This window comes from Haliaeetus leucocephalus, unplaced genomic scaffold (assembly GCF_000737465.1).
Source record: "Haliaeetus leucocephalus isolate CR32 unplaced genomic scaffold, Haliaeetus_leucocephalus-4.0 Scaffold577, whole genome shotgun sequence".
NCBI lineage: Eukaryota > Metazoa > Chordata > Aves > Accipitriformes > Accipitridae > Haliaeetus > Haliaeetus leucocephalus.
This window is the reverse complement of record NW_010973013.1, coordinates 2,272,804-2,298,732: the sequence shown is the minus strand read 5'-3', so window position 1 is coordinate 2,298,732 and position 25,929 is coordinate 2,272,804. Positions and strand designations below refer to the sequence as shown.

Genomic DNA, 25,929 nt, shown 5'->3' with positions numbered 1-25,929 from the left:
CATCCCTGCTGCCCTTTCCAGGTCCCTGTCAGTCCCTGTGATGGCCATAAGATGACACACCAGTGGCAGAAGGGCACCCCGTGCCCAGCCTGAGGAACTCCCCACCACAGCCATCGTGTCCCTTCCCATCCACGTGCCACTCAACTGCTCGTGTCACTGCCCAGGTGCTGCCACTACCATCCTCAAATGAAGCAGGAAAGAGGACTGAGCAACCACTCTTTCAACAAACCATCAGTTTGCTCCCCCAAAGCTCTGGACCACAGTATCTGCAAGGCAAAGTCAAAACAGATGGAAAAATTAAGTTGGAGATGGAGAGGGGAAAGTAAGTAAGAGTAGCCAGATATTGCTGGTTTATGCTATCAGCACAGCATGTTGCACCTCAGAAATACCAAAATGCTCGAGATACTCTTTTTAATGAGATTTTTCATCTTCTCATTTTGAAATTGCATTTCTGATTATTTACAAAGTGAACTAAATGAAATGAAAAAAGAGTGCACAACAGGTGAAATAATTCCAGAGGTAAGGAAAAAAGGACATCTCGAGCGGGACAAAATATGTGCAAGCTCACGCTAAATCGGTTGCTGCTTTCTCTCATTGTTTCACTCAAAACCTTTCTCAAATCCTGCCTCAACTTGGCCAAAGCAGATTTCCCATTACTACCTGGTTCTTTCAGCATAGTCACCAACCCCAGAAATTCATCACTGAACCATTTCTAATTCTAGGTCCATCTTCAAAGGACGCCAAAGTTGCACAGCTACTCCGCATGCAGGAGAAAATTCAGTAACATTGCCCCACGCGACAACACCCTCATTCATCAAAGTTACGTCTCAGGGATGCTAAAAACAGAGGGTTTCTGAATTACTAAACAGCACCAGGTCATGCCCTGAGCTGCTCATCTGGGTCACTGTGGCCCCTTGCATCATCTAGTAACCAACTCCAGCTGAGCTTTCCCAACCTGATACGATGAGAAAGAAGCTGCTGCTGCTGCTCAGTGTCTTTTTTGCCACGCTCAGGCTCAGCTCTCGCTTGCTTTGCAGAGCTGCAGGGACAGACTATGTCTCCCTGTGCTATTTATACACCATTATCTCCTAACTGTTCCCAGATGCGTGTTCTTCCACCCACTTCCAGCGCGGCATCAGAAGGGGTTCAGTGGAGTAAACAAGGGAAGCTATTTCTGGAAAAAAAAATGAAAGAGGGTGAAAAAGACAAAGTCATCAATACTTTACTTATGTTATTACGATAGTTAAGGAGCTAATAAATAAAGCTGCAATGGATGCATGCTGTATCACCCACCAGTGGGAGTGCTGGGGATACGCACGCTGGCTGAGCCTGTCAGCGACGTGATGAAGGCTCCTCGTGCATGACAACAACTTGCTTTTTAAAACTCCAGATGTCTATGCACCAGATCAGCCTAACTAGACAATGTGCATATGGGAAACACTGAAATGTCATATACGAGCACCTCCAGAGCTTGGTCACTGGCTCTGCGACTCAACCCGAGTTCTGTCTAATGAGGCTCCTCGCATCCCAAAGATGGGACTGATGACTGCGCTGCTGCTACGGGGCAGGCAGGGACCCGGCAGCACCCCCAGCCTCGCTTCGCCTCTGTGACCAGCGCTGCCCCGCAGGTGGGACTCGTCTCCCCAAAATCAGCCTGCAAAGGGTTAGGCTGAGCTGCTGCACCTGCCAGGGCTCCTCCGGGGTCCCTATGTGGCCCTGACTCTGCCCTTGCCCAGGATTTTACACCTGGACCCTTCTTTCAGGAGCCCTCCCAAAGTTTCCTTCAGTTGGTCCCTTTTTTTTTCCCTTCCTCCCCCAGTGTAACTGCAGCTAAACATCCTGGCTCCCCAGAAGGCAGATTTCAGTTTAAGTTGTTGACTACAAGTGTTTTTTTGGCACTTGCTTGGGTAATAAAAACCACAGCTTGGAAAAGCATTAAATCCAGCACGTCCAGAATTATTTTGTGTGACAATTACATCTGGGGTAATTTCAATTTAATACCTCACTGCAAGTGAAAATTGCAGCATGCAGCCCTAAAATTGCTGTAATAATGAAAATAAACCTGCTAAGAGCTGCCTGTGCTACCTCAGGCTGTCACTGGATAAACGTTTTGTGCTGCTTATGGTATTTCATAGGTCACCCAATTGCCAACATGAAAAAAAACCCAACAACAACACCCACAACATTTTCAGGAAACCAATGAAAGTTTGAAGGTTGCTTTTCTTTTAGATTGTTCCAAAAAAAAAAAAGTTAAAAAAAAAGTAATAACTGCATTGCTTATATTTGCAGTGTGTTGAAATTCACTGGCTAAAGTAATTTAAAGTTTCATGTTTTGAAACCTTGCTGCAGGACTGGGGAGCTATCTGAGCACAGCAAGTGCTAGCAGGGATGCTGCCAGGCTGAACTGCCTGCAATGTGGGCTGCCCACCAGCTCACAGCTTCTGGGGGGCCAAAAGAAAACAGAAGCTAGGCTGGCCTGCCCTAAACACCCCAGAGAGAGCATCCAGCTGGAGAAACAATTATTATTTCCTCCTGCAAACCCAGAAGTCAAACTTTCATTTGATGGGAAGTTTCACTTTTTCTCTTTTAAGGTTATTTCCCGTTCAAATTTGAAATAATTTCAGAATCAGAAAGTTATGAAAGGGGCATTCTGGCTGCAGACACCTTAAGAATCACCCTTGGAAAATCCCAGCCTGGACTGGTGGCTCGCCGTACATCCTTCAGGGTGGAAGGAGCAGCACATCTCATCTCTGTTTTCCCAATATGCCGTTAACAGCTCAGGAATAAATTACAGCACACCCGTTTGCGGGGACAGGGAGCAGACAGCCGGAGCCCTGCACTCCTCGCAGGAATCACAAAGCCCCCCCGCAAAGTCCCAAACTTTGGACACTCCAGTGTTCCTCACAGGCCTCCAAAGTCTCTCACTCTGAAGAGTTTTTTTCTTGGGTTGCTTTGACCGTTGTGCTCCTGGTGAGAAAAAAATGGTGTGAACAGAGATGGACCCTGCTCCTCAGCCCCTCCTGGTTCACCCCTGGGCTCATCCAGAGTGTGTTTGCTCCTTGACATCTGCCATCATGCACCCACAGAGCTGCGCCACATCTCTGAAACCCACCTCTCAGGCTCACCCTCTCCTGTGTCTCGTTAACTTCCCTCAAGAGATGATTATCCTCATCCTGCTCCCCCAGCTTCCCGTGCCAGCCTTCTGTTCATTCCTTTTTTCTGCTTTGACGGCCATCACTTGCCAACAACTCTGCTTTGAATTTTTAACGTTTTCCATGAAGTCCAAACTCTCCCTTAACACAGCTCACCACTTCCAAAGCGCTCTCTGCATATTTATTTTGAACAGCCAGCTGCATCATTCAGAGCTACACCACCTTTCAACTCCCTCCTGGCTCCTCCCTTCTCCTTGGAAACACGTGGGAGAGCAGTCTCGTCACCACGCATCTAAACCACAAGTATTTGGGTTTGTCTCCACACTGTGCACTCGCAGGGCTCTCCCTCTCACTTTGACCCAGAGGACAGGGACCTGCCATCAGAAACAGTATGGGTTCACACCACCACTGATGGACAAACCTAGGAGCACTTTGGGTTTCAGATGACTTTCCTTGAGTCTGACTAGCTCTCCAAGCTTGGTGGCTGTCTTGAGTGGACACGTGCAAGAGTCATGTCACAACAGCGCAACTACCAGGAGCTGCATGTTATAGACTTGGACGCTCCACCAGAAGCAGAGAAGAACTTGGTGGAGAAAGTGGAAAACCATAAAAAGTCCTTTTAGCTCACAGAAAAAGTGAACTAAATTACACACATCTCCACAGCGACTTCGAGGAAGAGTCAGTACTAACATCAAAGCTCTCAGCTCACACCCATGCTGGAAGAAGAGATCTTGCCAGCCTGGTGCACACCTCTGAAGGGACTCAGCCAGTCAGGACTGGAGCAAGCCTCTGCTCCAGCCTGGCCTTGGGCTGGACCAAGTCATCCATGCCTGGGAGAAGCCTCTACAGATACGCTCAGGCTACACACCAGTCGGTCAACAACGACCTCCCGGGGACCTTGATGTCATCCCACACCCAGCTGGAGAGACAGAGGGGCAGGGAAAGTGGAGGAGAAAGACCAGAGATGCTGAAAACATGTCTATACCTTACCAAAGGGACAGGAGCTAGCCCGCTTCTGGAAATGGGTGGCAGTCCAGGAAAGAAAAACAAGGAGAGCTTTCTTTTACCATTTTTCTTTCTTCTCATGAAAACCAGCTCAGCCCTCTCTGGTTTGAGCTGCTTCATCTAACTGTTGCGGCCGGGTGTCCTTGGTGTAGTCACTGCAATTCCTCCCTCCAGGACCCCAGAAGAAACTGGAGCAAGTCTTGACAACCAACCAGGTGTGAAAAATTACTCCTTCAGAGGAAAACAAAAATTACTGCCCTAGGGAGCAAGGAAGGTGTCCATCATAGGCAAGCAAACAGCCACCGGTGGGGGAAGGAAGAGATTAGAGCCCCAGCTGCCTTGCTCCGGCCAGTAGTGAACATGCGTGGGCTCTGCACACCTGCAGGGATGGCACGACATGTGGGCACCTTGGTCATACCTCTCAGGACAACCTTCAGGGTGGCACAGACCCCCTCCAGTGGGAAACCATTGTGCCTAAACCCTATCTTCAAGCTGAAGCAAAATTACAGTCGAGTTCCGTGAAAATACTCTAAAAATAGGGACCCTGGACATGTTGCAATTTAGAGCTATATAGCAATGTATGTGCCAACTCGTATGGAAACTAATGAGTTCATAGAGCTTACTGCTGGACAGGACCATGTACTGTCTCACCTGACCTCTGAGTAATACGGTCTCTGGCATTTTTCCCAGTTATCTGTACATTTCTCAGTTATCCATGCATTAAGCCCAGTGACTTGTGTCTGACTGCAGAGTACCTTTCAAAAAATCATTACTTCGTGCCCTCCAGAGATGGAAAATCCAAGAAGCGCCATTCACTTTACAGTCAGTGCATCAGTCTCATATGACAGTGTAAGTGGGATAGGACAATTCAGTATATGCGTGACCAAAGCACATAGAGGGGTCCGTGGCCTTTTTCATGACATTCACCTCCCATCACAACCCTCAGTCCTTCTTGGCTCTCCCCAAGCCATCCTTCCTGCACGTTACCTCAAAATATTTTGTCACTCAGCTTTGGGAGACCTTCAAAATCCTACTTTGTCTTCCCAAGATAGGTCAGCATCTCCTCCTCCTTCTATGGGTATGCTTTGCACCCCCTCAGTCAGGATGAGGCTCCCAAATGGAGGGCTGACCACGGTCTGCCTTGCTGCACATCTCCAGCAACACCACGCTCTGCACGCACTGGCTACAGACCCTCTTGCACCCATCCTGGTCCTGCAGGTCCACCTCGGGCTGGCCATGACAGTGGGTAGGTTGGTGCTACCGAAATACCAAAAGGCCTAGAGCGAAGACAGGCTGAAAAACCAGCTGGAAGGCAGAGGACTCTGGAGAGCAACTGTGCCAAAAGGAAAGAGGGGGCAAGGAGTCAGATGTCAGCTGGGGATGCCACATGATTGCAGGGAACGCCAGCTCAAGTTAGGCTTGCCAAAGTGAAAAAACACCCTTGAGAAAGGTCGGTAGGATTTCTCTGTGCTGGGCTGGCATGCACCTCAGGTTTGCATTCCCAAAAAGGGACTGAAAACTCCCCAGGGTGGCATGCAACAGGCTCAGTAGCTGCTGAGGCTGGGACAAACAGGGGCGATCCAAAGAGAGGAATCCCTGGTTGAATAGACAACTTGGGGGTGTGCAAATGCTTGAGTGAGGGTGAGGAGGCACATCTGCAACAAATATTCAATGGTGGTTAGCATCACATCTGACAAGGAATCATTTAGCAGGCTTTAACTAGACGTAATTGGATAAAACTGTAAGGAACACCATCGGGAAAACACTGCCAGGGCACTGAATCAGTTCTGGCTGCAGATTAGACTCCCAGAGGAACCTGTCCAAGTCCCCACCTCTCCCCTCCCCAGCACACGCCACCGCAAAAAATACTAGAAAAACAGGCAAAAGAGGAGAACGCTCCGGAGGGCAGAAGATGCTGCCACTGATGAAAGAAGTCTTCGCAGCCTCTGTGCTCTGAAGTCAGGGTGCTACCATGAATGTGATGGTTACAGCTAGTGCTTGCCTGATGGCAAGCAGCTCCAAGCCTTGGCAGGGGACGACCGCCCACGCTGCCCACCAGGGCAGGGACCTGCAAATGGGAACCCCGGTTCAACTCAACTGCAGGTTGACCTGAGGTCAGCCTTCTTGGGTTGACCAAGAAGGACATTTTTCTACACAGCTTCTGGAAATTGAAACAGTGCTATATTTGGCTAGTGCACAACTAGTGTTTTCTCTAACTCACTGCCTCTTTCAGTCTCTTTCTTTCTTTTCCCTGCAAGATAGATATCTAAAAAATTAATCAAACAGCTAAATTTGAAGAAAGGGGGAAATGCAAGAAGGCAAAAATAACCTTCCGTGCACATGACGTGCTGCTGCCTGCGAACCTCAAAACTGATGAGATGATGCATTTATAATTTATTAAAAATTCACTGGATTTTTGTCTTTGGAAAAGGGGAGGGGAAAAAAAGAGAACCTACTAAAAAGGAAGGAGAGAATAGCATGGCTGCATTTAAAAACAAGTCAAACCAGATTGCGTGTCTTGATTTTCAAAGCAGTTCATGAATAATTCAGACTTCTAGGGCCCTCCACACAGACTCAGGGTCTGTCTTGCTTCTTGACTCCCCCCACCCTTCCTTCTTCAGAACTGAGGCAAAAAGAAAAAAGGAGCTAACAAAAGTGAAAAAAAAAAAAAAAAACCTAAACAACAAAAAAGAAACTTCTTTGTTTTCAGTAGAATTTTATATTGTGGCCAAATTTCTGATGCTAGTTTTACTGGAATACCAGAGCTGACATCAAAGGTTTTCATCTGGTGAAAGTAAAAGCAAAATCTGGCACCTTGCACCTTCCTGGAAAGCCACCAATCGTTTATTAAAGACCTTTAGAAGCCAGGACAACCTGAAATTACATTTCAGAGGGTCAGAACCACAGATGTAAAGATTCATTAGGGAGGATGCTTTCTGACCAGAGCTTCCTGGCACTGTGTGGCAAATCAAAGCAGAGAAAGTCCTCATCCCCACAACTCCTCCTTAGTCAAAAATGGAGAAGCGCAAACCCAACTCCACTCTGTGATAGGTCAAAAACACTTTAAGCATGCAGAGATCTGCAGTGCTTACAGCAAAAATCCACCCAAATGGCCCTGAAACATTGCCTGTGATTGTCCTTTTGCTACAGTTGATGGAGTAGGACTTTAAGGTGCTGGGTAGCTGAAAAAACAAACAAGAGTTTGATGGAAGAAACTGTCTCATGGCCTTAATTATCAACAGTAGTGAGCCTCAAAGAATTAGTTCCATGGCTTACTAATACTCGACTTCGATTTCAGCCAACGCAAACATACTGGGTCAATAGAAATACCGAGACAAGCAGGAAAGTTAAACAAACAACTTCATTCTGTCCGAATTATTTGGAACAAGTTATCAAAGTAATCGATGGCACGTAATAACTACAAGACAAGTGGTCAATACATTATAGCAGTCAAAGGCAGAGGATGGCTCTAGCAGAGAGTGATCAATGGCACCCTAGGAATGTTGAAGCACTTGGTGATGAAGTGATGTCCATCATGAAGTCATCAGCGGGCCCTGGTAGGGTTCAGGTGGGCTCTGCATCGCTCCCTGTGAAGGACACCGAGACAAGCGAGGTTTTCTCTTCCCCATAAAAACCCCAGGATCCTCTCTGTCCATTGCAGAGAAGGAGGTACAAGGAGTTTAAAGAAGAGAACCCATGCCTCCATGGATCGACTGGTGTTGGCACACCCGCCCTGAGGGCCACGGCTGGGGCTGTGGTTGATGCTGGTCTATCAGAGACCCCCGATCCCTCCCTCCAGCAGGAAGAAGCCCTCTCCCCAGTATAGTGACAGCCATGGCGATACCACATCCTCACACCAGTGGTTGCTGCAGCCGCCGACACACATCGCGGCATCACTTCCACTCCAGCACATCATTTGTTCCAGAGGAGCCCAATGTGTACTTTTCATCTGATACTCAAAATCACTTGCTTTTAAATACAGCCTGTCATTTTTAGATGACTAGAAGTGTCAAAAACATTTGAGATCTAAATGAAATTTTTTCCTTTTCAGGATGAGAAAAACAGATCCTTTTGGCTTTAAGTTTTCCTGTATTTTTACTTTGACATTCATAGAGAGCTTTGCTTTTGGTTTATTCTGAAATTGCTGTCTCCTGGCTTTTCTTTTTCTCAAATAACCAAAGAACCAAAACACGGTTATTCGCTCAGCTCTACTGAGTCCTGTCCACCCGCATAATCCCCAAATTCAGGCTCCAGAGATGTGGCACTGACAACACAGACATAACCCAGGTGTGGGCATCAGAGCAGATCCCACCACCCACTCCATCTCTGTTTCCAGCTTCAGCCTCTCAAACGAAAGCAGCAGTGCCTGTGTCCGGACATCGCTCACCTTGAAATGGAGCGGTTCGTCCTCAGGGCCCAGTGACTGTCAGGTCACTGTCTTTTATTAAATTCCCAGCTCTCCCCCTCCTCGTCCCCCATCATGACAGGGACACGCAGAAAGATCATGCTGCCACAGACAGATATCTGGGGAATGAGCTTTTATCTCCGGGTGAATGTGTCGCAAAAGTAGAGCTAATTAACTGGGGCTCTGTTTTTGAAAAAGGTTAATATTTTATCACATGTCTTCTGTCTTGAGGAATAATTAGCCCTGGCAGTACTAGCTCTGCCGTTTCCCAAGGGACTGAGTGAGAAACTGGAGGCTGGAGAGAGACACGTGGTATTGATGGATAGACAGCATCTCAACTCTGGGCTAACAGTACATCTATCTAACCAGTGGTTCCTTCACACAAACTAACCTGCCGTAGAATATTAACAGAGGCAAAACCCTGCTCCAAAGGCTGTACATGTTCTCCTTGTCCTATTCTTTGTCCTCAGGTACAGGGGATGCTTTAAACCAAGGCACTGTAACTCAGCTAAGAGCTTCACAGCTCCGGCACCGGAGCACCAGTCCAAGCCCCTTGTCCCCAGGCACCACCAGCTCTGAGGCAGTCTCTTCCCTCATCACTCCGATGCCCCAGTCTACACAAAGAGAGGGAAAACCCAAGGGCTCTCCTAACTTTTCCATCCCAATGACAAACCTGTTCTCATGGGGGGAACCGACTGCTGAAGCAAATTCCCACGGGGACCGGGGAGAAGAAGGTCCCCCCAGTGCCTGCACGGCAGTGCTCATCGGGGGGTACAGCGCACAACATCTCTCCACGAGGCTGCTAAGAACAGGGCTGAGATGCAAGCAGGGTAAATGGAGGAATTGGAAACGGATGAGGGAAAGGGTCATTTCAGATCGACCCAGAACTATTTTGTGCATGCATTTGTCTTGGCAAAATGCAATGGACGGGTGGGTGGGGAATTTCCAGAGTGAAATCAAAACTGTGTCATGGGGAAACAAAACCAAAATAACTTAGGTGAAGGAAATCTATCACATGGAGCGGGGGGGAGAAACTGTTTTCAGCTTTTTTTCTCTCCGAAACAGCAATTTTTGGCAAGCAAAACATTAGTCCAACCAAAATAAAGGTGTTTTCCAGGGAAGGGACAGCTGGGATGGAGGCTGTGCCTGCTCCTGACTGAGCTCCTCAGACGCTTCTCAGGAGGATGCCTATCCCATGCGGATGCTCTTCCTACCCAGGGAGGCACTGTGGGGCTGAAACAAGGGACAACTTGCAGAAACAAAACACAGCAGCAGGAAATTTAATATTATACCATGGTGTTTGCTGGAACAGTCCAGAGTCACCCCTACTACCAGGACCCAGGCTCTGAGACACCGAGGTCCTATGAGCTCCCCCAGTACCTGCACTGCCGATCCTTTTTGCGCTGAAGACACCTTTTAGCCAAGAACACAGCTCAGGAATCATTTCTGCTCACTGTGCAGACAAGTGCCATAACTCACACTCCTAGCACAGCTCTTTCAGATATAACTAGCTTTGCCCTCCAGAAAAAAATGAGTAACACAGCCACTTAACTGACACATCCTCCTGCATTCAAAACACCCGCCTATACATTTCCATCAGCTCCTCATACAGTCTAGCTCACTCCTCAACTCCTTCCCAAGAGTTGCCCTCATCCTTCTCACACAAAAAAAAGAAAAGGAGGGGGGAGGAATAGCACTGCAAATCTACTGCTGCAAAATAAGCACTGTCACATTTGCCATTTCCCTCCAGCATCCATGATCGAGACACAACCGACGCTGCTCCTGAAGAAACACCAGCCTCCCCCTACCCCTGCCCCAGCAACCCTTCCCAGTACCATTTTTAATTAAAGCTCCTCAGCCTGCCTTTTCTCTAGGGGCAGCCCCTCGACATACAAAACCACGGCATCTCACAGCACTTCATATCCTGCCCCTTGGCGACAGCGAACATCCAGCGCCAGAGCCCTGATTCCGGGGCACGATTTGCAACCTGGGATCAGTTGAGCTGTGGTCCGAAAACCTGAGCAGAGCCACTGCACTGCCAGGGTGAGGAAGACATAGCACGTCCGAAACCAAAAGGGTGGCAGTCCTTTTGCTGTGATGCGGTTAGCCTGGTGGTAATGATAACCCTCTGTCTCTGCCAAGGAGGCGATGTTGACTGACCTGACCCACCACCTCCAGCTCCAGGGAGTGATTAGGGAGGGCTTGGAGGGCAGAGTGGCATCACGGGCTGCCTCGGACATCACAGCAAAGTCTGGGGTTGGGATGTCAGCACTTGGAAGCCTCTCTCCTCTCCAGGGAGGTCTGCACAAGTCATGCAGGGCAGTTCGGATGTCGGTGAGGCCCAGGAGAAGCACTGGGAGAGCCAACATGGACTGTGGCAGAAGCACTGTCACATCTGAGGAGGGAAGAACGGGCTATTCAGGACAAGTGGATATTGGGATGATGATCTGGCCATCAGTGTTGGCCAAGGATAGTCCCCAGCTCAGACATGGGCAGCCATCTCAGGGAAGATGCAACTTCTCTCAGTGCTCAAGCCCACCATAATCCCACATCATGCAGACCCTTCTCATCAACTCTTCCTTCCCCCCACCCCATTAAAAAAAAAAAAAAAAAAAAAAAAAAAGCTTCAAAAGAGGACATTACATAGAAAGATATTTGAGAAAGATCATCGCATTCATCAACTTTTGACTCCTGAAGCCACCAGTCCCTGTCTCAGAAGCCATCAGATCTAGCTGGCCTGCTCCTCAAGCCCTCCACCTCCTGGCGAGCTGCCCCACAGGCCACCAGACAACAAACATGGGGCAGCAAATGTCACAGACACTGTCGCATGTCGGGGTGGCCACAGCCATTCCCAGTATGAGGACTTGGACACACACCAGCCATTTCCCAGGACCGTGCATTTCCAGCCCAGTTCACAGCCAGTAAGTCCCTAGGGAGACCCGTCACACTTCTTGCATGAGCTCTCTAGAAGCAATAGGTGCAGCTATCGGAAAGAGGCACCTTACTGACTTCTTACCAGGTGTCCCCACATCTATGCAAGATGCCAGCTCCAGCAGAAGCAGGAGAACATGAAACACTGGGGGTTTTTTCAGCACTAAAATGTTCCAATGAATATTTTTCTCCACTTTCAGGCAACATCATGGAGTGGGGACTCCATGGGATTTTTGTCTCTGACCGAGTTTTCTCAAGCCTTAGGAAAGAGAAAAGTTCAGGAGTTCAGTTCCAGCTTGAAATGAGGAGTCAGGGTCACTTTTTGTTTTCCCCCGATTTTTTCCACAGTGTTCTCTGAGCAGAATTCTGGATAGATTGCAAGCAGTAGCACAGACTCTTGCTCATTCATCACATGGATGAAGGTCTCCAGTCACCTCAGCAGTCCTCCATCAGGGCAACTGCACAGTGATACACAGATTCGAAACACAGATTTGCTACTGACATAATGATCAAGCCTGGAAAAGATGGCAGGCAGCGAGGATGGGAGGCTTTAGCAAGCACGCTTTGGTGTGCACCTACCCCTCCTCTCGTTTAAATGCACTCGCTATGAGTGACTGGACAATTAGGCCCATAGTGTCTGCAAGATAGGAAAGATACGGGTAACACAAGTGCTGCAAGGACAGCAACTCAAGCAACTTCAAAGCTTGTTACACAAACACAGGCAGCTGGGGGAGAAGTACAAATTACGTGCGCTGCAATCAGGGTTTGTAAATTATGCCAGCTCTTATAAAACACTGGGCCAAGCTTGAGAGGCAGGAACCCCAGAGGGCTCAGTGGTTTCTGCAACAAGAGAAACCTGGGCTGATTTCATAGCTGACCCTTCTTTGAGCAGGAGGCTGGATCAGAGACCTCCTGTGGTCTCCTCCAAACTGAATTATTCTATGATTTTATGGAGTGCCTGTTTCTGATTAATAGCCGTCTTGCTGTCCTTGCTTAGCTGCCAACAACGGCAAATCTCAATACTCCTTATTCTCCGTGCTACCTGAAAACAACCTCTCTGTGTTTTGATCGCATACCTGTTCCTCAAACCTCCTTGGAGTTTTAAGTTCAAATTCACCCAGAAGACCAAGTGCAAAATGCCACTAGGTGTGGTCAGCAGTCCAGATGGACTGAATCGACAAAGTGCAGAACTGAGCTCTTTTGAGTGAAAGACTCAGATTTTGGCTCAACTATAGTCATAGGTTGGTTCGGTTTAGCCAACAGGCACACAAAAGCCAGTCTTGGCCCAGGAGCAATGGGCAACAAACTGGCCATCACAACCATGAGATGCTGGTACAGCTGTCTGACAGGGGCTGGGAGGCCAAAATAACTACTGCATGGTAGTCTGGGGGACACAGTGCACGCCCTTACTCAAACTATGCCTCACCCTTAAGTCTTTGGCCAGATGGGACCTTCCCAGTTTGCATCCTCCAAATTGCACTTTGGGATTCACACTTCAGTCCATTCAAAAGCCTCAGCTCTCCAGCAATACATAGGTCCAAACTGTGAGTGACAGCAGGTGTAAACTCTAGCACAAAGCTACAGGTAGTGGGTTTTGATAAGGGGAGCTCCATACCAGGTCTTTTGTTAGCAGACAGCAAATTTTCCCAGCTAGGGGAACTAACTGTGCTATTAACCAGTCTGTATAGCAAAGGTCTGAATTCCTGGAGAGCTGAAGAGCTTGAAAACAGGATAACTATGACGAGAAGAGATAATAATGACAGTTCCCTAAAAAATAAAATAAATCCCAGCATCACATGACGATCCCTCTTACATAGATGGTATGGCTAGATATCAAATGGTTGATCAGTGGTTGGCAATAGTGCGTGGAGAGCGAACTGGCTGCCCAAAGCTGTCTCTCTCACTGACTTTCAGCTGCCCAACTGCTGCTGATAGAAGCAGCTACAGAACATATTAAGATACTTTTCTTCACATCACCAACCTGTGCTAGCTACTTCTACCATTGCCAAAGGGTTACCAGGTTGCACGGAAGAGGCATGAGCAACTCTCTAAGACATTGCCCAGCCTGTGAAAGTTTCAAACCTAGGCCACAAAAGCCAGCTGATCGATGGCAGAAACAAAACCTTGTCCAATACAGGCAGTTCTAGTTTATCCCCAAGACACACACCAGCCCCTGCTCTACTTGATGGACTGTTCTCATTTCTTCATCCCCCAGAGATCTCAGCCTAAAGGAGGTGATGGAAAAACACTGTGTCGAGCACTAACCTCTTAGAGCCTGGTGTCCAAGAGACAAAAGCAATCATGCTGTTTCCTAACGGACATACTTCCATCTCAGATGTATTTTCCACCGTTCATTTGTGTAACTGCTTGCCTGTAGGGTCATGCTGTGCTCTTGCCTGTTGTTAGAAATAAGAAGGAGACCAAGACCAAAGGCAGGAGGATCCCAGATCTTCTCTTACTCAGCTAATTCAGCCTCAGAGTATGCTCTGCAGGCAAGAGATCCAGGGACAGCCCTCGTGCATACAGGATTTTGCCCAAATGTGATAAATCTTATTTTGTAATGAAATCACAAATGCCCTGGCTCTGCCCAGAGAACAGTGTAACAGCTGAAATAACAGATCAAGAGACAGAAAAACTCTTTGGAATATTGCTGGCAGTCACATAGCATAATAATAATGAACCTCAAAAGCAAGAAGAGACCCATAGCCCCTTGCCTCCAGCCACCCCCAGACCACACAAGGTGCTGCCAGCCCGCTCTCCCCAGGGCATCATACACTTCTCACAGGGAAGCACCCACACAGGGACCCCCAGCCCACACAAGAGGGTGCAGGACAGAGCAAAACCAGCAGCACACACACGCAGCCATACAAAGACGCCTCCTCCAGCTTTCACCAATGCCGAGTTCAGAGATGGGGCAGCATTTGAGCACTCCCTCTCCCTCATCCTCCTCACCTGGCTCCCTCCTTCACACCTTAGACTGTACAGCTCCATCTGTCCTCACGGACAGAGGTTCATCCACCCCCACGACACTCAAGGCACCTCTGCTCAGACATGCCTTGCTCCCTGCTGGTCCCACCACCCCTCTGCCCCAAGCAGATGCACCCAGCAGCATCAGGCACAGGGAGCCCACGTGCACGCACACCCGTACCCACGCCACTTCTTGCCCTGGTCTACAACACAGCGCATCCAGAGTCAGCAACTCACAAGACACTGCCTGAATAAGCAAATTTTAAAAATAACAGAACCCCTCGGGACTTATAGTCTGCATTACGCAGGAAACTGGATTAGCTCAGCTACAATCCAGAGGCCACGGGGCGAAATGTATGGAGTCAGCAAAGGGAAAGGCAACAGTAGACCAGGAAAACCTCTAGGTTTGGTTCTGCTCTCAACTGTTCAAGGTCCATCCAGGTAACGTTCCTGCAAACCTTCCCTCGAAATCAAAGTGGGTTTGGCCACCTGCTAGGTACCTAACTGCTTCTGCAGGTCTGATGTTCAGGTACCGCTGAGGATGGCAGAGCAGAGCCCCACCTCTGTCCTGCCTGTGGAATAAGATGGGCTTTTCCACACATGTCATTTCCAGACATTAAGTTCCTCCTTTGGGGACTCTCAAGAAACCGGGCAAGAAAGATAAGATGCCTAAATCCCTATGTGGGCTACAAAATGCATTTCTAGCTGTTGAGACCCAGTTTTCACCTCAATTCATCTCAAAGTGGTTTTGGTCTAGCGGGCAAGTTGAAGGAAGACAAGGCAATGCGAGAAGTCCAAGGGGATCATAAACACGCTAAGCCAAAGGCAATGCTGTCAAAATCTACTTTTCTCCTCTTCGACTCTTTGCTTCCAAGAAGATATTACAATATTCTCAGTGCACTTGACTGCTTGTCACTCCTGGGATGCAATCATCAACTCAGCCAAAAACAGAGCCACTTCAAAACCTGCCTGAGATACAGCTGCCCTCACGCAATCTGCACGTGGATGTCTACACATGCTTCCACGTGCCGTGCACCAAATGTGTACACATGGGACACGGGGACACCTGGAAGGCGTGCAGAGGCAGAGGTGCACGCTCAGCCCCATGTGCCCACGTACACAGGAACCTCACCTGGAAGAGGTAGGACCGCCCTCGGGACAGCATGTTCCTCCTGGTCATCCCCATGCACAGAACAGTCAGGTATTTTCAACTACCCCCACTAGAGCTGCTCCAATGCAATGCTGAACGTACAGCCTCTGCACCCTTGGGATGCACGCTGCAATTAATGGGTCAAAATAACGCTGCAGCACGTGGCACTTCAGGGCTGAAATCCTGACTTTTCTGGACCTTAAGAACTCAAACCAACAGCTCTCTGCCCCTGAGGAACGTCACAGGCGTCACCTCTTCCCATCCCTCCGTCAACAGTCCCTACGAGCAGAGCCACCAGCCCTGGGCAGCTCTCCCACCCAGCGGACAGTCTCCAGCTGGCACCGCACTGCTGTTTGAGTGAGGAGACCTGCAAGAAGTTTTACGGTGTGTGTTGTTCCCCGTAAAGGGAACAGGACAGACTACAAGGGCAGAACTTTTCTAGGGAGCACAAATTGGCGTGACCAGGCCGCCAGGCTGCCAGGATGCTCTCATCTTCAGCAGACAACGCAACGCCTGGTCTTCCTATCTGCCAGTATCCCTGCCAGCCTCGCATTTCAATCACAACTTGATTTTAGCAGCTGCTTTCTCTCTCTCAGACACGCATATACACACAGAAACGCACCCCATCAAGCAGCTGTAAAATTCAAGCTTAGCTGGGTAGGTAGGGCCTCTTGTAAAGCACTTGGGACTCATGGAGCGGGGGGAGTTTCAAAAATTCAGAGGATTATTGCCTTATGCCAGGACTTGAGAGGGCTCCATCCCCAGCCTCCTTGCTCTACCAGCTCGAGACAGCACTACTAAACTCGTATCGGTGCTGCAGAGGAAAAAAGCCAGACGAATAGAGGAAAACAGGCAGCGGGGGATGCCTGAGGCTGGCTGACGTGATTTGCAATAGCTAGAGAAGTCTGCTGGAGGCTCTCACCTCTCCTCCAGCCACTATCCTCTCATCTAGTCTCCTTGTCCCCAATTTCACCTCTCTGCTTCACCGCCGCCAGCGAGCACAAACCCCAGCCCAGGTTGATGCTGGCTGCAACTCGCGGTCCCAGCCTAGCCTGGCAGCCACAACAGCATCTGCACATCTATTAAACCTAACGGAGCGTTTGGGAGGCGGAGGTCAGCCTAAGCAGCATATGGAGCAACTGTGTGGCGAATACCGGCCTCCTCGGGAGCTGTCTGCTACAGATGGAAAAAGCCCAGGAGCCATCACGACAAAATCTTCTGGCTGCGGGCAACGCATCCTCCCTGTCGGCTTTCCAAGCCGCTGAGCAATACTGGAAACCTCAGCTCCTCTCCCCGCACGCGTGCGCCTGGCACTGACTCACTCGCTGCTGTTTTGGTCCTGCGGTTTGCCGGTGGGAGTTGCAGAAGGTGGGATGTGGAGATGAGGTCATCCCAAAGGCGTGTGGCCACCGCAGCGGAGGGGGACTAGCCACCCACTCCAGCAGCATGAGTGGCTCCGCATGACGTGGACACGCCACCTAGATCTGGGTCCAGCTTGCTGCTGTGGTCACAGGGATTTTTCAACCTTGACTTATGGTGGGGATGGGACACACCACCACAGGACCGTACACGGTCTTCTCCTGGAGAAAGACATCCCTTCACGGGGTCCGAGGGCTTAGTCAACATGCAGTCAGGAACACAGTTAACAGCAGGGAAATGCGGGCAGGACAGCAGGAGCTGTGAGATCTCCCAGGCCAAGGGACATGATGTGGCCTATGGAAGCTGTGGCATTTCCCCAGCTGAATTCACCCACAAACCAAGCACAGGCTTGCAGCCCCACACTGGCCGGGGAGCCACCATGGTTTCTCCAGCTCCGATTCTTTGGAGCGCTGTGATTCCTCTCCATCTGAAATTATTCCACTGGCTGCAATTTAAAAACAAAATCAATCCAGCAAACATTACTAAGCAACCGGCTGTCAGTGCCACATCCCACCCTGCTGAAAGTATTTGCCCTCTCCATGACCTTCTGGCAAGGAGCTTGCTGCTCATCCCTTGCCAGATTTTGTATATTCAGCTATCGTTGGCAAGTCCAGGTGCTTGGCTGGATTAGCAAAGAAAACTCCAGGAAATCTGCAACCATCCTGGTGAAAAACACCCCACAGAGAGGCTGTAAGGAGCAGCACTCCCACGTCCTGGGCACTAGGATCAGGACTATGAGGTGCTGGTATCAGGGCATTACCATGGTCTGCAGGTCTGCGTGTCTTGGTGCCGTCATGCATTATACAGAGGGGGATAAAAGATGGAGAGCAAAGACGCTGAAAACCTGGTCACAGAACAGAGCAAGCTGCTTTGGGCAACACCTGTCTGAGAGGCTGAAGAACCACCTGCTTGCTCATGGGGATGAGCTGAAGAGGTGGGCAAGAGCCTTTTCAGAGCCTCCTAGCCCCTTGTGTGAGCTGAGCAGGAGCCCCTTGGCATGGCAGTGCCCTTTGGTGCGGGGCCCGTGCTAGGACGTAGCATCCCCCAAGGTCAGCTGGAGCAGAATCGAGGTCCAACTCTTTGGCTTCACTCCCATACGAAAAAGCCTGATCGCTTCCAGTCTGGCTCACACAAAGCAGCCTAAGCCAGGTTTGCCGTTGAAACCAAGTCTCTAAGCACAGCGGGTCACGCAGCGTGAGCCCTGAGGGTTTCCCATCTCTCACTCTAGCCTGGTCTGTGGTACTCTGCTCTCCGCTTCGCAGGAGGGACCTCTCCTAGCCAACTCCATGCTGGACTCTCTTTACACATGCTTCTTGCACAGCCACCAGCAATTTCTCCCTGCTCCAAGAACAGGTCATGCTGATCCATGCTTTCCCACCCAGCTCCCCTGGGCAATTCGGGACCCTCTCCTAGGTTGCATGGTAGTGCCAGAGCATCGCCTGCGGCAGCTCCCCGGACACCTACACCATGAGCAAGGATTTCTTTCCAGAGAGAGAGCTTTGCAAACTCTGCACCTTCCTCTCCCTGTCAACCACCATGCCTGGACTCTTCTCCCTCCTCCATCCCCCCCATCAGCGCCCGCCTCCCCCAGATCTCCCGGCAGCCCCATTTCCTCCGTGGCCGCACTAATGCTCGGCTAATGATGCATCATCCGCAGCATTGTTCAGACATATTCAATAAATCAGAATCCAATTACCGGGTTAAGGAAATTGGAAGCAAATGCAATTAGCCCCAGCCCCTCCCATGTGCTGTGCCCTCGCTTCCTCCTTAATGAGAACTTTTCTTTCACGGGAGCACTCAGCGCCGCATCCGCCCGCCCGGGAACAAGGTGGCTGCCACCACGCAGCGGGGGTACGGCGAGGGGGCAGCCGAGTTGATCTTCCTTTTTAAGGGGGCAGATGGTTAATATCCCTGGCATTAATTCTCTCCAGGAATAGCACACTCGCTCTCTGCACAGCTATAAGAGGCGTCCATCAGGGCTGACAACGCCTCTCCGGAGAAAGGAGCATCTGGTCTTTACTACAAAACGGAGCTAAAAGAATAAATAAATAAATAAGCACATTGCTTGCTATAGGGCTGGAGAACTGGTGCTGTTTCAGCATTTCAGCCCAAGTGCTGCATTTGGACTGGAATGGGGAAAATTCAGAGTCGGGTCAGATGCTGGGAGTTGCGTCATTCTGACCTGGGAGCAAGGTGCAGCCTGGGCAGCAAGGTGCCATGGCTGGGTCCAGCAGAGAGCTCCCACTGGAGCAGGACTTCCCCCCAAAGGGTTCCCAGGAGAAGGCAGGAGATGATGGCTGCAGCTGGCAGGCTGGGACGTAATGCCAGGCACAGCTCCTTGGGAAGGGTTTGCAATGGCTGTGGGCTGGGGACCACCGTCGGGGGCTGGGTATACGCTGTGCCCTCAGAGGACAAAGAGAAAAACTGCATCAAGAGAACCTTGGGAGTATTTCCTACACCAGTGGGACACTCCGGCATTGCTCCATCCAGCAGACTAACAATTAACCCCACCGACCATCAACAACCTGCAGCTGTGAAGGGCAGCTCTTCCCTGATGAGTTTGGAAAGGCAAGGGAAGGGAGACCACAACTGCACCCACAGCAAGTGAGGGTGCACCAAAACACCCACCCTGCCCTTCTCACGCTGACAGCAGCAAGGGAGCACGGGTCCCACAAGGCAACCCTCGCTGCAACCCTCCCTGCCTCTCCCAAGAGGTCCCTTGGGTGCCAAAGGGTATTTTTGACCCCGACGGTGCTGGAGAACCCAACGAGTTCTTACCTTCCTCTCCCCCTCGTTCACCAATAGTCCCTTATTCCCCGCATTAACGCCTCTCTGCGGAGCAAAATAAGCGCTCAGCAGTTATTTTATCCCCCTTGCACCATCTCATTGCATCCTCTGAAGAGCAAGTGTTCCCAGCACCAGCAAAGGCTTCGCACATCATGGAGATGTGCTCTTGCGCACCCATTACTTTTCTGAAGGAGAAAAAAAAAAAAGGCTTTTCCTTTCTTTCCCTATGGCCCTGGAATAATTTATACAGGTTTTAATTAATAAGTTTAGGACTTCCAGACATGCCAAGAAATCAAGCAAAGTGAAAGATTCAATCCTAAAAATACAACCCAGGCAGAAACGATCCCAAGCGCACCCACTTGGTGTGGGTGAAGGGCCCAGACCCACCTAGCATCCCAAAACCACGGCCCTGAAGAGGAATGGGACTATCCACCCATATAACGAAGTTTCGTGAGGAAGATCAGGAGAAACCGGGGGGGAGGCAGAACCTGTGATGGCGGGTGTCACGGACGGCACGGTCACTGGGGATCCTCTCGCTCTCCCGCTGGTTAAAGGCATGGAGCCGGTACGGGTCCTCTCCGCCCTTCCACCTCCGGGCGCTCAGGTACCTCCGCTCTTCAAACTGATCCCAAAGGTCGTCCCAGTCCACGTCCGAGCCCTGCACGCACAAAGTCAGCCCCGTTAGAGAGAGGAGAGACCAGAGGACGTCCGACCCCGCTCCGGAGGTCCTCCCGAGCCCTGCCGGAGGTCAGCCGGCCTCACAGCATGGGCAAGCATCACAGGAGCAGGCTAACACGAAGCCTCGTTAGGTCTTCGGGTTTTGTTTTTTTCCCTAGGTCTTGAAACAGCATGTCAAAGAGAGCCTGCCAATTTGAATTTAAAATGACTAATTTGAAACCAAATTCAGGTCTCTGGTGGATCCCTCTCTCAAACAGCACAGTCTCAAGAAATATAAAAGCGCAAAGGTCTTGTTAGGCTTTTAATTTCTCTCCAGCCAAAAAACAAAGGTATTTTACACCACATGCCCTCTCATCCCTGTAACCCTTCAGGCGGGAAAGAGCCATCAGACAGGAGCAGTTTCCTCAAGCACAATCCCACGTTCCCACAGCCGTACCCTGGCCCCAGGGCCAGCTCCAGCAACGGGACCCTGGAAGAAGGGAGCCGTAGCCCTCCCAGCCCGATTTCAGTCCGTCTTTGCCGCAACAAGCCTCCCACCGAGGACTTCAGCCCTACGGCAGGGAGACGAGCGGGCAACCATGTGCCCGTGCATTCCCCCCACTCCAAAAGGAGGGTTACCCGACAGCTCCAACAGCCATCAGGGGGTTTAAGCATCCCTTGGTGGCTTGGTGCCATCAGGGGGGTTAAGCATCCCTCAGCAGCATGACGCTATTCGGAGGGGGGTTTAGGCATTCCTCGGTGGCACAGTGCCTGAGCCAGCGAGCACAATGCAGCGCCCGATAAGATCTCATTGTTACAGCAGCACGACCTCTTTGATCTCAGCCTACATGTAACACGGAGAGATGCAAACATTTACAGACATCTCAGCCCTAAAGAAAATTGTGATCTTATCCCATAATTGATCTTTTCTTCTTCTTTTTTTTTTCCCCTCCTCAGTTCACACCATCTCAAAGCCGATTTTGCCTGCTAATAGCGCAAAATGAAGCTTTTGAAACAGGCGATTTTTATCCTGTAATTGATTTTACTCGCATCTGGCAGCACATTTTCTCTAGTCATAGGAAGGGGAGGAGGGAGCACTGGCTCCTGCAATTGAACTGCAGCAGGACCAAGCCGGGTGCCTCCAGCCACACAATGCCCCACACCGCCCTGGGTCACAGCCACACGAGCACCCCCAAAAAGCTGACGGGGCCCAGAGATGCAGGGGTTTCCAGATACAGGGTCGTATGCATCCTCCTCCTGTGTGACCCCAGGGCCTTCTCAGGACCTCCTCCAGCACCTACCTCAGTGCAGGGAAGAGCAGAAGAAACCCCTGAGCCACCAGCTCTGCTGGGAGAAAGTTATCCAGGACCGGGAGAAAGTTATTCAGGGCTAGGAGAAAGTTATGAAACCAGTAAGGTCACTGCAGAAGGTTTACGAGGAGGATGTACGTAACCTGCCTGCGGGCTTTCGGGAGGACCGATGTACACAGGGTGATAAATATTGTTTATGTTTTTTCTAAGGCGTCTTGCAAAATGTGATTTACCACTGCAGTAAAAGATCAGGGAAAAGCGAGCCGATTGCATCACAGAGCCACTGACAGCTTGACGTTTATAGGATTTCATGATGATCGCGGGAGGCCTGGTGCCATTAAAACAACCACCGCCAAGTTGCAGTTCCTAAATTTTAATGCTGTGAAGAAAAGTAAAAGTTTGTTTTATCAAACTTAATCAGAAGAGAAATGGCTTCTAAAAGCGGCCACGTAGCACTTAAGGCTGTTGGATGTGTATAGATATATTTTTTAATGTCAGCAACCCAATAGCCTTGGATCAACTAGAAGAGTGCAGCCGGGCAAGCATTGGAAGGCTCAAGCGGGAGGACTGGCAGATTCCCGCGGGCAGCCATGGCTCCGGGAAAACTGGAGCTTCTACACGTGCTGCAAGGGCAGTGAGGCTCTGGCCAGGCCACCAGAAGCAGGGGGTGGGCATGCGGGAGGGTCCTGGCACGTGCTTCGAGGTCTGGGACAGCATTTTCCCAGCATCCGTCTAACCCCACTACAACCCTGTTACCGGGGGGTCCCAATGGATACTTGGACAAATACCAGTGCCTTATCCCACGGCATTTGCTTCTCATCCTGCCCTGGATATACCTCACATCCAAGCACTGCATTCTTGGTTCACATTGCAGTGAATAACTAACCCCCCCCATGAAATCTCCACCTGAAAGACACCAGCCCACCTTGATTCACCCAGGTTTCACTCTCCTTTTTGGGTCAAGGAAAGCTATCAGTAGGATGGTTCCTAAATATCAGGTAGCTAAATACACGTCTGAGATCAGGAGCAAACAGGTGCCAAACAGAGATTAAAGAGTTATATTAACCACTATCTGGCCACAAAACAAGCCCAGGGATTTGGTTAACTTTCTCAGCCAGAAGTAGATACCCGGGTTTGGTCATTTGCTTTCGACCTACAACTCCTGTCCAAATCTTCTGGGTGTTCTTCAGCTTTCCACCCCAAGCTTCCCTGCAAGGGTAACCAAAATCAGAGCAGGATGCTCGGACACACGCACACACCGACCTCTGCAAAAAAATACCTGCACAAAGCAGTGAAGGAAAGCGAGGCAGCAGCCTCGTATGCAAAGGCTCCAGCTACACAAGCGGTGGGAGGCAGGAGACCTCCCCAACCTGCACGCAGGGACTCACCTGTTTCTCAGCACCTGATCAGGGACAGGGAAAGCAAGTTAAAGTGTAAGGAGAAATCCCCTTCGCTCACCCAGGGACAGCACATCAGTTATGGGTTACTGAGTAAGGTCTTCATTATAATATTTCCGCCATGTATTATCACCTCTTCCTCACACCAGAATTCTGTCTTGGGAGTTAAATAACTGATGTGCAGAAATCTAAATTTAATTTATTATGATCTAACTCACTTTAGAAGCCAAATTACCCTGCACTAGAAAAGGATCAAGTCAATACTCCTCTTGCCTTTCTATTTATCTTCTACAGGGCTCCTCTCTCCAAGTTTCATATTCATTTTCTCTCATGTACTTGTAATAAATTTTCATTTTTTTCCTTGGAATTAGGTAATTTCTCTTTCAACATTGCAGTTTAATGGCTGGTATTAATTATAGGAAACACAGTCAATGCTTAACAGAATTTGAGAGACTCAGTGAGTCTGCAGGAAAGAAAGGAAAAAAATATCCAAGGGGTAGCTGGCTGCTCTCAGCAAACAAGTGCCACCCCCTTCCAACACCACACTGGGGGGGGTCCCAGGGTGGTCAACAAGAGGGACCCCCAGGCAGGGAGACACGGACAAAACTCATTGAGGAGAGGAGCTCCCATCTCACGCCAGCGCCCAGCCAAGAGCGGGGCTCACCAAAAGCCTTCTTCACCAGCCCACCAAAAGCACCCCTCCCAAACCCCCCCGCTAAGGGCACCCCTGCAAAACTGCCCACCGCCTCGCTGGCGAAGGGCAAACCCCCAGAGCAAGCACAGAGGCAGCTATTCACCACAACTGTACATCAAAGTTCAAAAGCCTCTCGGTGCAAAGATTTAATTCGTCATCTGCCTCTTAAATCACGGCTCGGAAACCAAATAAAAAGTGAAAAAATAATATTTAAAAAAAAAAAAGGAGCGGTGCTGCGGGGGGGAGAGCGGGTCATTAGCAGTAAAACTACAATTTTCTGGCAACTGCTAATGCCTTGTTTATGTGGATTTCTGCGAATATGACATTTTAATGGCACAATAATTGTGTGATTACAGTACAGCGGGGATCACTGGAGCGGGAAGGAGGAAGGAGGAACGCAGCCGGCGGCTGCTGCGGGCCCGCAGCGTCCCACAGGACGCTCTGCCCCATCCTGCCTGCACCCGCAGGCAGCCCCCGGCACCCCTCGCCAGCGCAAGAGGCCAGTGCGTCGCCAGCACAGAAAGGGCATTTTGGGTGAAAAGCCTGGCCCAAGCAGAGCCAGCGGGGACTGAGGATGGGCAAGTGGCACCAGTCCCCAGGGCCAGCCTCCAGCCATCCAGGAAGAAAAGGAGCGGGTGGTGCGAGCCAAAAGCGGACTCCGATTCACTTTCTTCTTACAAGGCACTGTTTTAAAATAGAGAACTTAAGCCTTTGCTAAAATAAAAGCCATTTTCCTTTGGGGGCTGCTGAGTGTTGCCATAGGACCAAGGTGAATCGGACCAGCACCACGCACATCCTTTCAGGAGGCAGCAAACCCAAGCCAGCCTGGCAGGGGTTTGCCGAGGAGCCCCAATCTTTGGCCAAGCAAAGGGGATTTGCCTGTGTAGGTGCAATGATGACCCCACGGGGGTGCGGCAGTAGCCAAATGTGCCCCCTCACAGCCAGCTTGCCCCGGAAAATCTCATCCCTACATAATCCCTGACAGAGCACTCACCGCTGAGCCTCCGTCCTGCCTTTCCTGGGACTCAGGCGTTGAAAAAGAGAAGGGGAGAGGGAAATAAAAAAGTACATCAGTCTAGCAAAAGCTCCAATAAACAAGCGAAAACTCTAGAAATTCGGATGCCGCATGGCACGTTGCTGCCCGGCTGCACTCGGCTGCTCCTCTGCCCGCAGAGGGTTGGAGCACGTGCGCGTGTTTGGCACAGCTCAGGGGCACTGGAGGCGGAGGGCAATCTTTCAGCTGGAATTGCAACCAGGCATTATACAAATGAGATTTAAACATCTCACTGAAAAGCAGGCCCCCCGCAAGCAGGAGGTTCAATTATAGAGCTGTTACTGGCCGAGGCGCTAATGCCATCTGAAAGGATTCTAATACTTCAAAAAGGGTAGGGCTCATCCCTCCTCGTCCCCCGGTGCCAGTGCATGCACTAAGAGGGTCAGCAGCCCCACAGGAGAAAGAAGTGGGGCAGCATCATGCTGCCTCCATCCTCTTCCCAGTCTCCTCAAACAGCCCAGATGGAGCATCGAAGCACAAAATCCTTCAGTCGAGCTTTGGTGTAGTTTTCCTGATGCCAGAGCCCAGCGGCTTGGCTTAGCCCCGTGCACGCAGTGCTGTGCATCCCGATGGCCTCATCCCCAAGATACAAGGGGGAGACAGACAGAGCACCACGGCCACGCTCTTTGCCCTGTCCGAAGAGCACGTAGTGGTGCCAAAATCAGGCTGCGGGTCTCTGGAGAACAGGCTTCGTGCCCATCCTGCAGCACATCCTCCAGGGCATCAGGTGCCGCTCAGCAGCAAACCGCCACAGACCTTGGAAGGGTCACGTCCCACGCCTCCTTTCTCTTATCCCCCTTCCCCAAACTGCACAGCCCCCAAGCCAGTCAAGCACTTAAATACAAACTCAGGTGACTCCAGGCATTTGGGGGAGCCCACAGAAATCCCTCTTTAAATGCTTGAAATTAAGTACTTGCTTAAGTGCTTCACTGGCTCGGTGCCGTCTTCTCCAGCTTTGTGCTGACACCAACCACACGTTGGAAATGGAGGTAGCTCTGGGC

The 25,929-nt window shown here is 50.3% G+C and overlaps 1 protein-coding gene across 1 annotated transcript in view; it reads right to left on the bottom strand.

The window, feature by feature from the left end:
• GALNT14 (polypeptide N-acetylgalactosaminyltransferase 14) overlaps nucleotides 1–25,929 on the bottom strand; it is a 99,192-nt gene that overhangs the window by 41,329 nt on the left and 31,934 nt on the right. Inside the window, exon 2 of the mRNA XM_010577750.1 lies at nucleotides 20,305–20,474. Coding sequence (XP_010576052.1) covers nucleotides 20,305–20,474 — 170 coding nt within the window. The remainder of the gene's footprint in view (nucleotides 1–20,304; nucleotides 20,475–25,929) is intronic.